Source organism: Zonotrichia leucophrys, chromosome 4A (genome assembly GCF_028769735.1).
Source record: "Zonotrichia leucophrys gambelii isolate GWCS_2022_RI chromosome 4A, RI_Zleu_2.0, whole genome shotgun sequence".
Classification (NCBI taxonomy): Eukaryota; Metazoa; Chordata; class Aves; order Passeriformes; family Passerellidae; genus Zonotrichia; species Zonotrichia leucophrys.
This window is the reverse complement of record NC_088174.1, coordinates 14428768-14439297: the sequence shown is the minus strand read 5'-3', so window position 1 is coordinate 14439297 and position 10530 is coordinate 14428768. Positions and strand designations below refer to the sequence as shown.

The 10530-nt window shown below is 57.1% G+C and overlaps 1 protein-coding gene across 12 annotated transcripts; it reads right to left on the bottom strand.

Annotated features, from left to right (window-relative positions):
* Positions 1 to 176: 176 nt before the first annotated feature.
* ARR3 (arrestin 3) lies at positions 177 to 9829 on the bottom strand. 12 transcript variants are annotated; one of them, XM_064712679.1, is made up of 18 exons: positions 8123 to 8842; positions 6824 to 6873; positions 6382 to 6412; positions 5975 to 6035; positions 5579 to 5623; positions 5109 to 5308; positions 4959 to 5018; positions 4657 to 4724; positions 4253 to 4388; positions 4088 to 4172; positions 3908 to 3980; positions 3277 to 3414; positions 2794 to 2877; positions 2520 to 2543; positions 2390 to 2442; positions 2004 to 2013; positions 1215 to 1217; positions 696 to 934 (listed from the first exon to the last, which is right to left on the bottom strand). In XM_064712679.1, exons 2-18 carry the CDS (start codon positions 6838 to 6840, stop codon positions 835 to 837), a joined length of 1188 nt encoding a protein of 395 aa, XP_064568749.1. In that variant the 5' UTR covers positions 6841 to 6873; positions 8123 to 8842; the 3' UTR covers positions 696 to 834. The 12 variants fall into 12 exon arrangements, with proteins under 12 accessions (XP_064568746.1, XP_064568747.1, XP_064568742.1 ...); XM_064712672.1 differs by lacking the exons at positions 1215 to 1217; positions 2004 to 2013 and adding an exon at positions 9132 to 9190 and having other exon boundaries at positions 178 to 934; positions 4959 to 5308; positions 8123 to 8322; XM_064712669.1 differs by lacking the exons at positions 1215 to 1217; positions 2004 to 2013 and adding an exon at positions 9132 to 9165 and having other exon boundaries at positions 178 to 934; positions 4959 to 5308; positions 8123 to 8337.
* Positions 9830 to 10530: the final 701 nt, after the last annotated feature.

Genomic DNA, 10530 nt, shown 5'->3' with positions numbered 1-10530 from the left:
CGGCCCGCCCCGGGGAGGCGCCTCGGGAGCCACGGCCGCCGGAGGAGGGACGCGGCCATGGCAACGGCGAGGGCGGGGGCCGGGCTGCTGGGGAGGGCGGTTGCCATGGCGACCGGAGGGGGTTGCCGTGGTGATGGGGAGGGCGGTTGCCATGGCGACCGGGCGGCCTCCGGGGTGAGGATGCTGCGGCGTGGAGCGGGATGCGCCCGGGCTGTGGCGGGGGTGTTTCAGCAGAGCCGGGTGTAGCGGCACGGATCCGGCTGGAGCTGGGCTGGAGCGCTCTGGTTGTAGCGGAATGGGGCTGCCTGTACCGGCGGGGTTGTAGATCCTGCGGCTGTAGCAGGACGCATCCAGCCCTACCTTGGATGGCTCGGCTGTACCTGGGATGGGCCCGGCCGGGAGTGGCCGCACCAGATCCTGCAGCACCTCGTCCTCCCCTCCCCTGCATGAAGGCAGCGTCTGGTCCCCCCCAGCACAACACGGAGCCTGCACCGGGCCACCGGGTGGGTTTATTGGTATCAATGTCACAGAGCTGTGCACAACATGTCACGGGCAGGTGACAGCCACGCTGGTGAGGCGCTCAGCCGGAGCCATTGGACCCTGTCCCTGTCCCTGTGCTGGTGCCCGTGGGAACAGGGAGCACCGTGGGGCTTGGCAGCGTGGCGGGCCCGGGAGGAGCTGCAGCAGCTCTCACCACCACTACCTGGGCTTGGAGTGGGTGAGGAGGGGGCACCTATGGGGACTGTGGGGGCCTGAGGGGGCTGTGCCAGGTGTGGCACAGTGGGGACACTACAGGTGGCTGTGTCCCAAACTGGGGCATGGGGGGCCGGCAGCTTAGCTCTCCTCTTTCTCAGCTTCCTCCTTCTCATCTTCATCATCCTTCTCCCCCTTGAGCTTCTGGCGAGCAAATTCCTCGATGACAATGTCCTCCTCGCTGGAAGGGAGAGCAGAGCACAGTGAGCCCACAGGAGGAGGGGAAATTCCTGCTGAGCCCAAACCCTGCTCCTGATGGGAACAGCACAGTGGTCACCCCAGCCCTGTCACCCCACTGAGAACACTCAGGTCACTGTGAGGCACAGCCTGGCCCCAGCACACAAACCCAGGCTCCATCATTGTGAACCTGCATGCCCCAAGGAGGTGGGCCTGCAACTTCTGGTAGTTTTTCACACAATATTTTGCATTTCCAAGGAAAGGAAAACAAAGAGCTGAGTTACCTCCTTGAGAAAGGTGAGCAGCGAGTGACAGCAAGGGAGAGCACAAAGTGGGGGAGAAAACAGAAAAGAAAGAGTCAGCAAAAGAGATTCCAAAAGCTTGGGAATGTGAAATGGTTTAGCAAAACCTACATGGAGCCATGGTGGATAGAGACCAAGAGATTTCCTCTTTGGAAGTTTAAATGCTCTCACTGGGCTGGGAAAGGGATAAGTGTGAAAGCCTGGAGTTGCAGCCTGGTTTCCCAGGCCCCAAATCCCAGTGCTCACATCCTGCTGCAGGGTGTAACCAGACACAAAACCTTTGGTGGGACCATGGTGTCAGGAATGGATTTGGCACTGCAGCTTCCCAGAGGGAAGAAATCCCATCTGTGGCTTCAGCTGGAAGAAGCTGATTTGGGAGGAGAAGCCTCTGGTGCTGGGGAATGTTCAGGGGCACAGGGACATGTCTTCCAGCAGCCCAGGGAAATCTGTGTGGGGACCAAAATCATAGAGACATCTTGTCCAGTGATGGCACCTGTGGCTGGAAGACACAAGTCCCTGCCCTTCTGAGGGACAGGGCAAGGCCTGGGCTTGCAACTGCTGTGGCTGCAGCAAAGGGAATTGTCAAATATGCCCTGGGAGTTTGCAGAACACATCTCAATGTCAGGATTTGGGAGGGTAGCTGCTGTGACACAGGCTCAGGGCTTTGAGACCTGGGTGGTTTAATCCAAAGGTGTGACCTCAAGCTGGGATGTCACATCCATCTGTTGTGGATCTGTGTGGTTTGTGTGTTAGAAGGAACATCTTTTTTACCTTGGCTTAGCTGTATTCCAGTGATAAGCACAGGGAGAAAGGGGTGGGGGAGAGAAAAGATGTGCAGGTTAATACAGAAAGGACATTTCAACTGACAGCTCTCCTCAATGCTTGGGTGCTTTCCTGGAAAGAGGGACAGTGGGAAGGGTGCTATGGGGAGAACATTTCCCACCCTGCTCCAGGACATCTGGACAGCTGTGCCCATCCCATGGGAAAACTGCTCCCATCCTGTCCCAGCACAGCTGGACAGCTGTGCCCATCCCACAGAGGGCACAGTAGGGCCCTTGGCATTGGGGCAGCTGCACTGAGTTGTTTTCACCAGCTCCCCCTGAAGCAGAAGTGCCTCTTCCCCTCTGATTTTCGGCAACATCTCACACAGGACTCACAGTCATCAGGCTTCGGGTGCATGAGGATGACAGGCATCTCCACCCCAACATCACTGGAAGGAAAAGCAGCTCTGTCAAGGATCCTGCCCAGCACAGCCCCACTCCCAACCCCACAGGCAGCTCCCCTTACCTGGCAGTGAGATCCCCCAGGATGCTGTGGCAGCAGGAGAGAAGGGACAGAAATGAGCCAAGGCAGAGAAGGGGAGGTGTTAGGCTGTGCTTTATACTGAGGTGGAAGATGGTTGATAATAGGGGTGGTGGAGTGGAGGGTCAAAGAGCAGCCCAGGGGAGCAGGGCAGGGATGAGGGGGCCCATGGTGAGTGCCTTCTCATTTCCCTGGGGTACAAACCCCCCAGCACAGCCCGAGGTGATGGCCCCTGACTCCCCTGCCCACGGAGCCTCACCCTCCTCGGGACACCACCAGGTTGACCTTCACTTTGTAGGACACCAGGATGCCCAGCACCTCCTTGTCCATGCCAGGTCTCAGGCTAGGAAAAAGGCAGAGGGGGACAGTGAGAGGCCAGTGCTGCCTGCAGACCCCATCCACCCCCCATGGCAGTGCCAGGGTTTGTGCCCTGCACTGTGTGGAGTGCACTGGGATTTAGCAGGGGAGGAGAGCAGGAGAAGAGAGGGGAGGGCACTTGGGGGAAGCCACAGAGAAGCTTCTGGAAGCCCCTTTGAGCTCTGCAGAGGGATTCAGGATCTTTGAACAGCATTGGAACTGGGAAGGTGCATCTCTCCTACGGGATGGAGAGGTGACAATGTCACAAAATCTCTACATTTCCCAGCTGGATGGGGTGGGCTCAGGAGCCCTTGGTGGGAGCCCAGAGCAGGAGGAAGTGGGGGAAGGCATGGTGGGGAGCAGGGGGAGCCCATGCAGCCCTCACATGGTGGTGGAGGCCAGGTTGGTGTCCTCGTGCTTGAGTTTGCCATCGAGAGCGAGGCCTCGCTTCTGGCGGTTCGAGGAGAGCAGGGGGGTCACCGCGTACGTTTTGGAGAAGGTGGAATTGGCAGCCACAGTCTCACTGGAAGGGTGAGAGAGAAGAGCTCAGAGCCAGCCCCAGCCTGGGGATGCTCAGCATCACTGCAGCACCTGTGCAGAGCCAGCCCTGCTCTCCCCATGCAGCTGCTGGGCCATTTCCTCCTTTCGTTCCCTCCTCTCCTTCCCCTCTACAACCACTTCTTTTTTCTCTGCACCACCTTTGCTCCCTCCCTCCTCGTTCTCAGGGTGGCAGAGGCTGTGTCTGGCCTCAAAAATGCAAAGTGAGGAGATTAAGAAGCCTGGGAGCAGCTGTGCACCTTCCCCAGGGACCTTCCCAGCCACCACCAGCCTGTGCTGGTGGGACGTGGTCCACAGCCTTCCCTGTCCTCTGCTTCCTCTGCACCTGCTCATCTAACCCAGACTTTTTTGCTGCTTGGTGTAAAACTGTCACATCCTCTGTCCCATCCTCCTCCTCTTCCTCATTTCTCTTCCTCCCTCCCAGAAATGCCACTTCACCTTCAGCCCCTATCCCTTACTTTATCTCCTCAGAGCACACAGTCTTCGTGTATTTATCCAGAGAATACAGGACCACGTCTGTGATCTGATCCACTGGGGACAGACAAGGGAGAGCCGTGTTGGTGACCTGGCAGGGGCTCACAGTCCCCATCTCTGTCAGTGATGGGTGCTGGGACATGTCCCTTCTGCCCCTCTCTCACCTGAGATCTTAATCTTTTTCACAACCTTGTTGGTGGTGTTGTTGATGTTGACGGTCACATTGATGGGGTCTCCATGGTAATAGATCTGCAAGGGGAAGAGGCTCAGTGATGTGACCAGAAATCCTGGTCCCCATCCCTGACAGAGGGGACAGTGTCCTTACTGACCTCCTTGTCCAGGGAAGCTTCGAGGTGCAGAGGCTTGTCTGACATCATGAACTGCCGGGTGGTCTCGGCTCGCGGGGCCGGCCCTGTCTGTGCCGGGGCGAACTGCACCTTGCGGATGATGAGGCGCACCGAGTTCCTGTGGGGACACAGGTGGCACCCCCAGTGTCCCCCACAGCATCACAGGGACTCTCTGGGGACTTCACAGTGTCTCCAGCCAAAGGGTGAGCGTTTCACCTGGCTCTGACACAGGGATCACTGCCCCAGTTTCAGGCAGTGTTCCCCATCCAAGCATGGCACAGGCTGATAGAAGGCCCTCAGCCTGACCCCTAAACTGATCACCCCAAAAAGATCTTGTGGTTTAGTTTTAGGGCCAAAAAGGGGGGAAAGGGATCCCCTGAAAATACCTCTTGTGGATTTTCTCCTCCAGATTTTCAGCACAAAATCCTTTGACCTCGAAGTCCACGCCACAGGCCTGGGGAAAGGTATGTGGTCACTGAGCAGGAGGGGCTCAGAGCTGCCTTTTCCCTTGTGTTCCTTCCTTCCTCCACTGCATTCCCAGAAATCCTGGCTCTGACTCCAGCCATCCTCCCTTCCCACCCCTCACCCCATGGGCCATGAGAATCAATTCTCAGTTTTAGCACCCCGTAACTCAACCCCTTCCCAGGGAGGATGGTCCAGGGGACACAGGCTGGGGACAGCAGCTCACCTTTCCCACATCATCTGGCCCGGGCTGGAGGGTGATGGAGCAGGGCAGGTTGGTGGCAATCTGGGCAGAGCAGGGAAAGAGAGAAAAAAGAGGATAAAGGGCGTGCTCAGAGCTGAGCCACATGTCCAGGAGGGGCTGAGCAGCCCTTACCTCAAAGGTGAAGGGGTAGGCGTTCTCCCCGAGCTTCTTCATCAGCTTCTCCTGCAGAGGAGTGAGGGTTTTGGGGGCCTGGTCTGGCACAGGGGGGTACAGCTGGGTGGTCAGCACATAGATGTCCTTCCTGAAGGTCAGGCCGATCACGTCGAGGTCATCGCGGCCGTAGCGGAAGGCGCAGGTCAGCGTCACATACACTGAGCCAGGCAGGGCAGGGACAAAGGGAGAGAAGGGAAGGCACAGGGGGTGAATAAAGAGGCAAGAAAAACTGTTCAAAAACTCTTCAGCAGAAATGAGACTTCCTCAGACACTAAATATGAACAGGATCCCTCATGTCCTTTGCTGCTGCGGCCCCAATGGACAGCGAGCTGTAGGTGGCACAGAGCAGTCTCAACCTGAGCACAGCCCCAGCTTTGGGCTGGTTCCATCTCAACCCCTCTCCTCATGCTGCATTTCTGTATCAATACCTTTCCTGTCCTTCAGGTACTCCGGGTCAATCAGGCAGACACCATCTGCAAACAAGCAAAAGGAGAAGGACCGGTGAGTTCAGCTGCATGGGGAGATCTTTGCTAAAACACAGCTTTTTAAACCCAAATAATCCACTTTACAGCTGGAAGGTGACAAGAAGAGCTGCTGCCAAGGGGGATGGTGATGTCTCCTCCAGCAGCGTGGCTGGGTTGTTTTGCAAAGGGACTTTGTCCCCTTCCCCACAATTTTTCCTAAGGATATTTGCAGGAAAACATGGCATTTGCTCCTCCAGAGCTGCTCCTCCTGCTCTACCAGCAGCCCACAACGCTGGGGCTGGCTTCCCCAGCCTTTCTTGCTTGTCCTTCCCCCTCAGTGCTGGGCACTGCCCCACTCACCTACAGATTCCACTGAATCCACGTTATCCACATAATCTCTCTTCCCTAGGTACAGGGAGAGCTGGAAGCAGCACATGGGAAAAGGGAGGGAGAAAACAAGTTAAGGTTTGCCAGGGAATTCACCCAAATTTCAAAGCCCTGAGTTGTGTCATGGGGTTTGTCACCAGGCTGGACCAGAATCACCTTGAAGGGGTCATATCAGGGTATTTTTTAAATTTCTGTTTTGAAAAGCCATTCCTGCAGTGACACCATGGCAGGTCCAGGAATCAATCAGATTTCGAAGGGAAGGCAGAGCCAGCCCGGATCCTGTGGGCAGATCCAGCCCAGGGGGATCCCAGCACAGCCCAAACATTGGGCTGGCCACACAAGGGGACAGACACATCAGGGGACAGGGCACAGAGACTCACCTTGCTGTTGGGGCTGGTCTTCTTGAAAACCCTGTGGAGAAAACAGAGGTGGATGTTTGGGAATGCCTTGGACAAGGCTGGATGGGACACAGGGACATGATGGGCTGCCCTACAAATGTGCTGCATCACCAAGGGTGTCCAGTCCCTGGCGAATTCCTTGTCCTGCAAATTCAGGGCCAAACCCACCCTTTGTGGCTGCCCCAGGTGGGCTCCTGAGCTCAGGGTGACCATGGAGGATTCTATGGAGGACCATGGGGGTATTCTGTGTCTTAAGGGCAAGTAGAAAAGAAAGGCTAACACAGAACTCCATGACAGCTCCATGGGAGCTCACATTCCAGCCCCTGGGAGCAGCAGCTGGGCCGAGCTGGGGTCTCATTTTCCCCCTCTGCTCCTGCCCTGCTCCATCCCAATTCCAGATAAATAAATCAATAAAGATACTTACTTTGATCCGTCTCCCATTTTAGCTCAGTGCAGGAATGTCCACAAGGAAATCTGTGGGGAGAAACAGGGAAAGCACTGCATGAGGTGCTGGGGAAGAGGCAACTCCACAACTCCAGCCACGGCCACCATCCAACATTCTGCACATCCCAACAAACTGCAGAGCCCTCGGGACAGGGCACTGCCACCTTTGCAGAGCTTGAGAGCTACAGGTTTGCCTTTGGGGCAGCACATGGGAGCTGAGCCAGCTCCTTGTTCCCAGCCAAAAAGGTGAGGAAGTGAGAGAGAGTTGGTCCAGAAAAGAGGAAGCACAGGGGTGATTCCTAATGGAGCAGGTTCAAGACCGGGAAAAGCAAAAAAATGAACAAAAGGCTTTATAGAGTCTCAATGTTAATGGTTTTTCCTGGAAATTGGCAGTCATGGCTCAGTGGTAGGAATGGGCTTGTTTTGTCCTGTCACTCCCAGGAAGGTGAGGAAAACCCAGGGAGAAAGTCAAGGGAAGCTGAACTGCCCATGGAAAGAGGGGTCTCTGGGCACAGGATCCCTCCTGATCCCCAACCCTCTGTGCTGGGAGTGGGGCTGGAGCTGCCCAGCCCTGCCCAAGCTCTGCTGGCTCCAGCCTGTGGCCAGGAGGAACCTGCAAAGATCCCACTGATCACCAGCTGATTCTGGGATATTAAATGGGATGAGCTCAGCCTCTTAGGGATAGGCAGCTCTGACATGAGCACAGCTTAAGCCCAGGCAGGATTTTAAGCCCCAGGGGCACGTGGACAGTGTTGCCTCTGAACACAGCCTCAGGGAAGCTGGTGAGAGAGAAGAAATGGCCATGGGAGTGAGGGGATTATTCTCTTCCCCCCAGGAAGACAAGAGATTAGTCCCAAGCTCAGGATCTTTGAGGTCCTTTGGTGCTGTGGGATGTGAAGTTTGGGAATCCTCACAGGGTGAGAAGGTGCAAAGGGAGTGGGAGCAGAGTTTGGCTCACTCCAGACCCTAGGAATTGGGGATGAGGCAATGAAAGGTGGAGGGGAGAAGAGCTGAACTCCTGCTCTGGATCTCCCAAGCCCCAAAGAGGGAACTCAGACCCTCCCTGGCTTGGCTCAGCTGTCCCATGCCGGTACCCAACCCCTCCACCACGTCCTTTGGCCACACTGGAATCCTTTTTGTCCACATTTTCCCCAATTTTCAGCTGTAAACCACCCTCCTTCCAGACACAACCCAGCACTAGCGTCCTTGCCCTGTTTTCCAAAGCCTCAGAACCCCGGAGCAGTGGCAGGGCCCAGGCAGCAGAGCAGGCAGCACTCACCTGGCAGCTGGATGGACAGACAGACGCTCTCCTCTTGCTCGCCCAGCAGCTCCCAGTGCCACCCAGTCACTACAGGCTGCTCCCAGTGCTGCAGGTTCTTATATCCCCCCTGGCTGTCCCTCCCCTGGCATCTGATCTCGCCCACTCAGCCTTGGCTGGGCTGGGGGGGCTGTGTGTCTGTGAGGGCTCCAGGAGAGGGACTTGAGGGAAGAATCCTATTAGTTGATTAATTGGGGAGACGCTGCATGAGTAAGAGTGGGCTATAAATACAATCCCTTGCTGGAGCCCTGGGAAAGCAGCTTAGAGGGATTGGCAAAGAGGGCTTAGGAGCAAGGTGATGGTAATTGAGGTGGAAGCTCTGCTCCCGGTGGGAAGGAGTGTGGATTCCCACAGGGGCTCTCTGCAGCTGCTCCCATGGCAAGGGGAGGTGGGATGGGTCTGGGCATGGGCTTGGATGGAGGTAGCAGAGGAGGGACCAGCCTGGAGCTCTCCCTCCCCTTCCTGGCTGGATAACAGGAGGATGGAGGCACAAGCAGCTCCCTGCATGGCCAAGGTGCCCATGAGGTTGCTCACCTAGAGGTGACCTGCCATGGCCCAGGGCACAGAGGCCACCCTCCCCATGGGGACACTGCTGTGCAGGAGGGTGGGGTGAAGGCAGGATTCACCCTCCCTGAACCAAGAGGGAAGGACCAGCCAGCCCTGGTGGGTGGGACACAGAGCTGCCACTGTCCCCAGCACAGCCTGCCCAGCCCAGCACCATTTCATAACTCCAGGCTGGCCTTGACTGATCCAATTAGTGCATCATTAACTCCAGGTTTGCTGCAGCAAAGAGGAGACTGTCCAAGAGAAAGCCCAAAGTGGCTCTGCTTTATGGCTGCCAGGCAAGCAGAATTCCCACTGCAATCCTGCCGTGAGATAACCCCCGTGGGAATGGCTCTAGGGATGGGGCACAAGGACAGCCCAGGGCAGCTACAAACTGCTCCAGCAATGCCCCACTCACCCTCCTCACCTCCAGCACCACTCCAGCCCTTCCTTTGGGGCTGCTCTTGGTTCTGTCTCAACCCCCAGAGCTGAGCACTGGGATCTGGATATCCCTGTAGGAGCTGTGCCTCCTCCCAGGCCCCTGCATCAGCTCAACACCATTCATCACCTGGCTACCAGCTCCTCCCAAACACAGCTCACCTGTTGCCCCATGGCCACCGGGAGCCAGCATGCCATGCCATGCCATGCCATGCCCAGCAGCCCCACTGCCAGGGCTTTAGCTGCCAGCACACGTTCCCTGGGGCCAAGACTTGTGATCTCTTTAATTGCACACAGGAGAGCTGCTTAGGGTCCAGATTAACGGGCGCTATTTCTGCCACAGTCAGGGGGACACGTGAACTGTGACCTTCACACTGGCAGGTGAAAGAGGAGGAGGAGGAGGCAGCCTCACTTGGACACCCTCAGCCTCACCAGGGCCCCCAGCATTGTGCCTGGGGCACGTAATCCTGTGCTTTGTTTGTGGCTCTTCATTACTCTCTTAATGAAAGTCCTGTGACCAGGGCCACTCACAGGCTCTGCAGGGTCTGCACGGTGTGGTGAGGTGGAGGGCAGGGCTCACCTTGGGTCCCTCCAGCTCAGCCTAATCCCAGCTGGGTGGATTCAGCCTTGCCCAATCTGGGGAGCAGATAATTCCCGTCCCTAAAACAGTGGGGAGATGGACAGAGGTCACATCCCTTCCCACACTCTCCTTGTGCTCCAAACCAAGCACTGGGGAAGGAAGCAGAGTTCAAAACAGGGAAATGAAAGAGACTTCTTCCTGTGCAATGAATGGCCAGAGGTTCATCTCATCTCCTCATCCCACCATCCCTCCAGGTACATGCACTGTGTGAAGCACAGCCCAGCCACTTCCAGAGGGCAGGACACCAGCGGGTGTGGGGCTGGTGGAGCGTGGTGGCTTCATCCCTCTGTCCCAATGGAGTGTCCTGCCTTCCCAGGGAAGGGCCACGGGGCCTCCTGCACCCACAGGCTCTGGAGGGAGCCTTGGTGCAGGCAGAGCCCCCCTGGTGAGCCCACATTGCCTTCCCAACCTCACCTGTGCCCAGGTGCCTCTGGCTGGGTGCCAGCTCCGCCTCTGGCACTGCACACCACGGCCACCTTACATAAACACTCACAGCAGGCACTGCTGATTTCCCAAAGCCCTTCAGAGCTCCTGGGCTTTCTCCCCTGATCCGGATTAAGCGGCGTGGATGGCATTAATCAGGAGACAGGCACCTCCACGCCTGCCAGGAATTACTGCCCTGCTGTTAAGTAACGGGATGGAGCGGCGCTGTTGGGACCGGGGCTCCAGCAGGATGGGTGTGTCCAGCCCCACACAAACCTGCCACCTCCGTGTGTCCCCACGCCAGGGGCTGGGCAGAGTTGCACCC

Excerpts from the sequence above, each read along its gene's own strand:
- ARR3 (XM_064712675.1), bottom strand. Across the intron at positions 4,725-4,958 it reads GGCCAGATGATGTGGGAAAG|GCCTGTGGCGTGGACTTCGA; the intron begins GTGAGCTGCTGT and ends ACCTTTCCCCAG. Across the intron at positions 4,173-4,252 it reads AAGCTTCCCTGGACAAGGAG|ATCTATTACCATGGAGACCC; the intron begins GTCAGTAAGGAC and ends TTCCCCTTGCAG.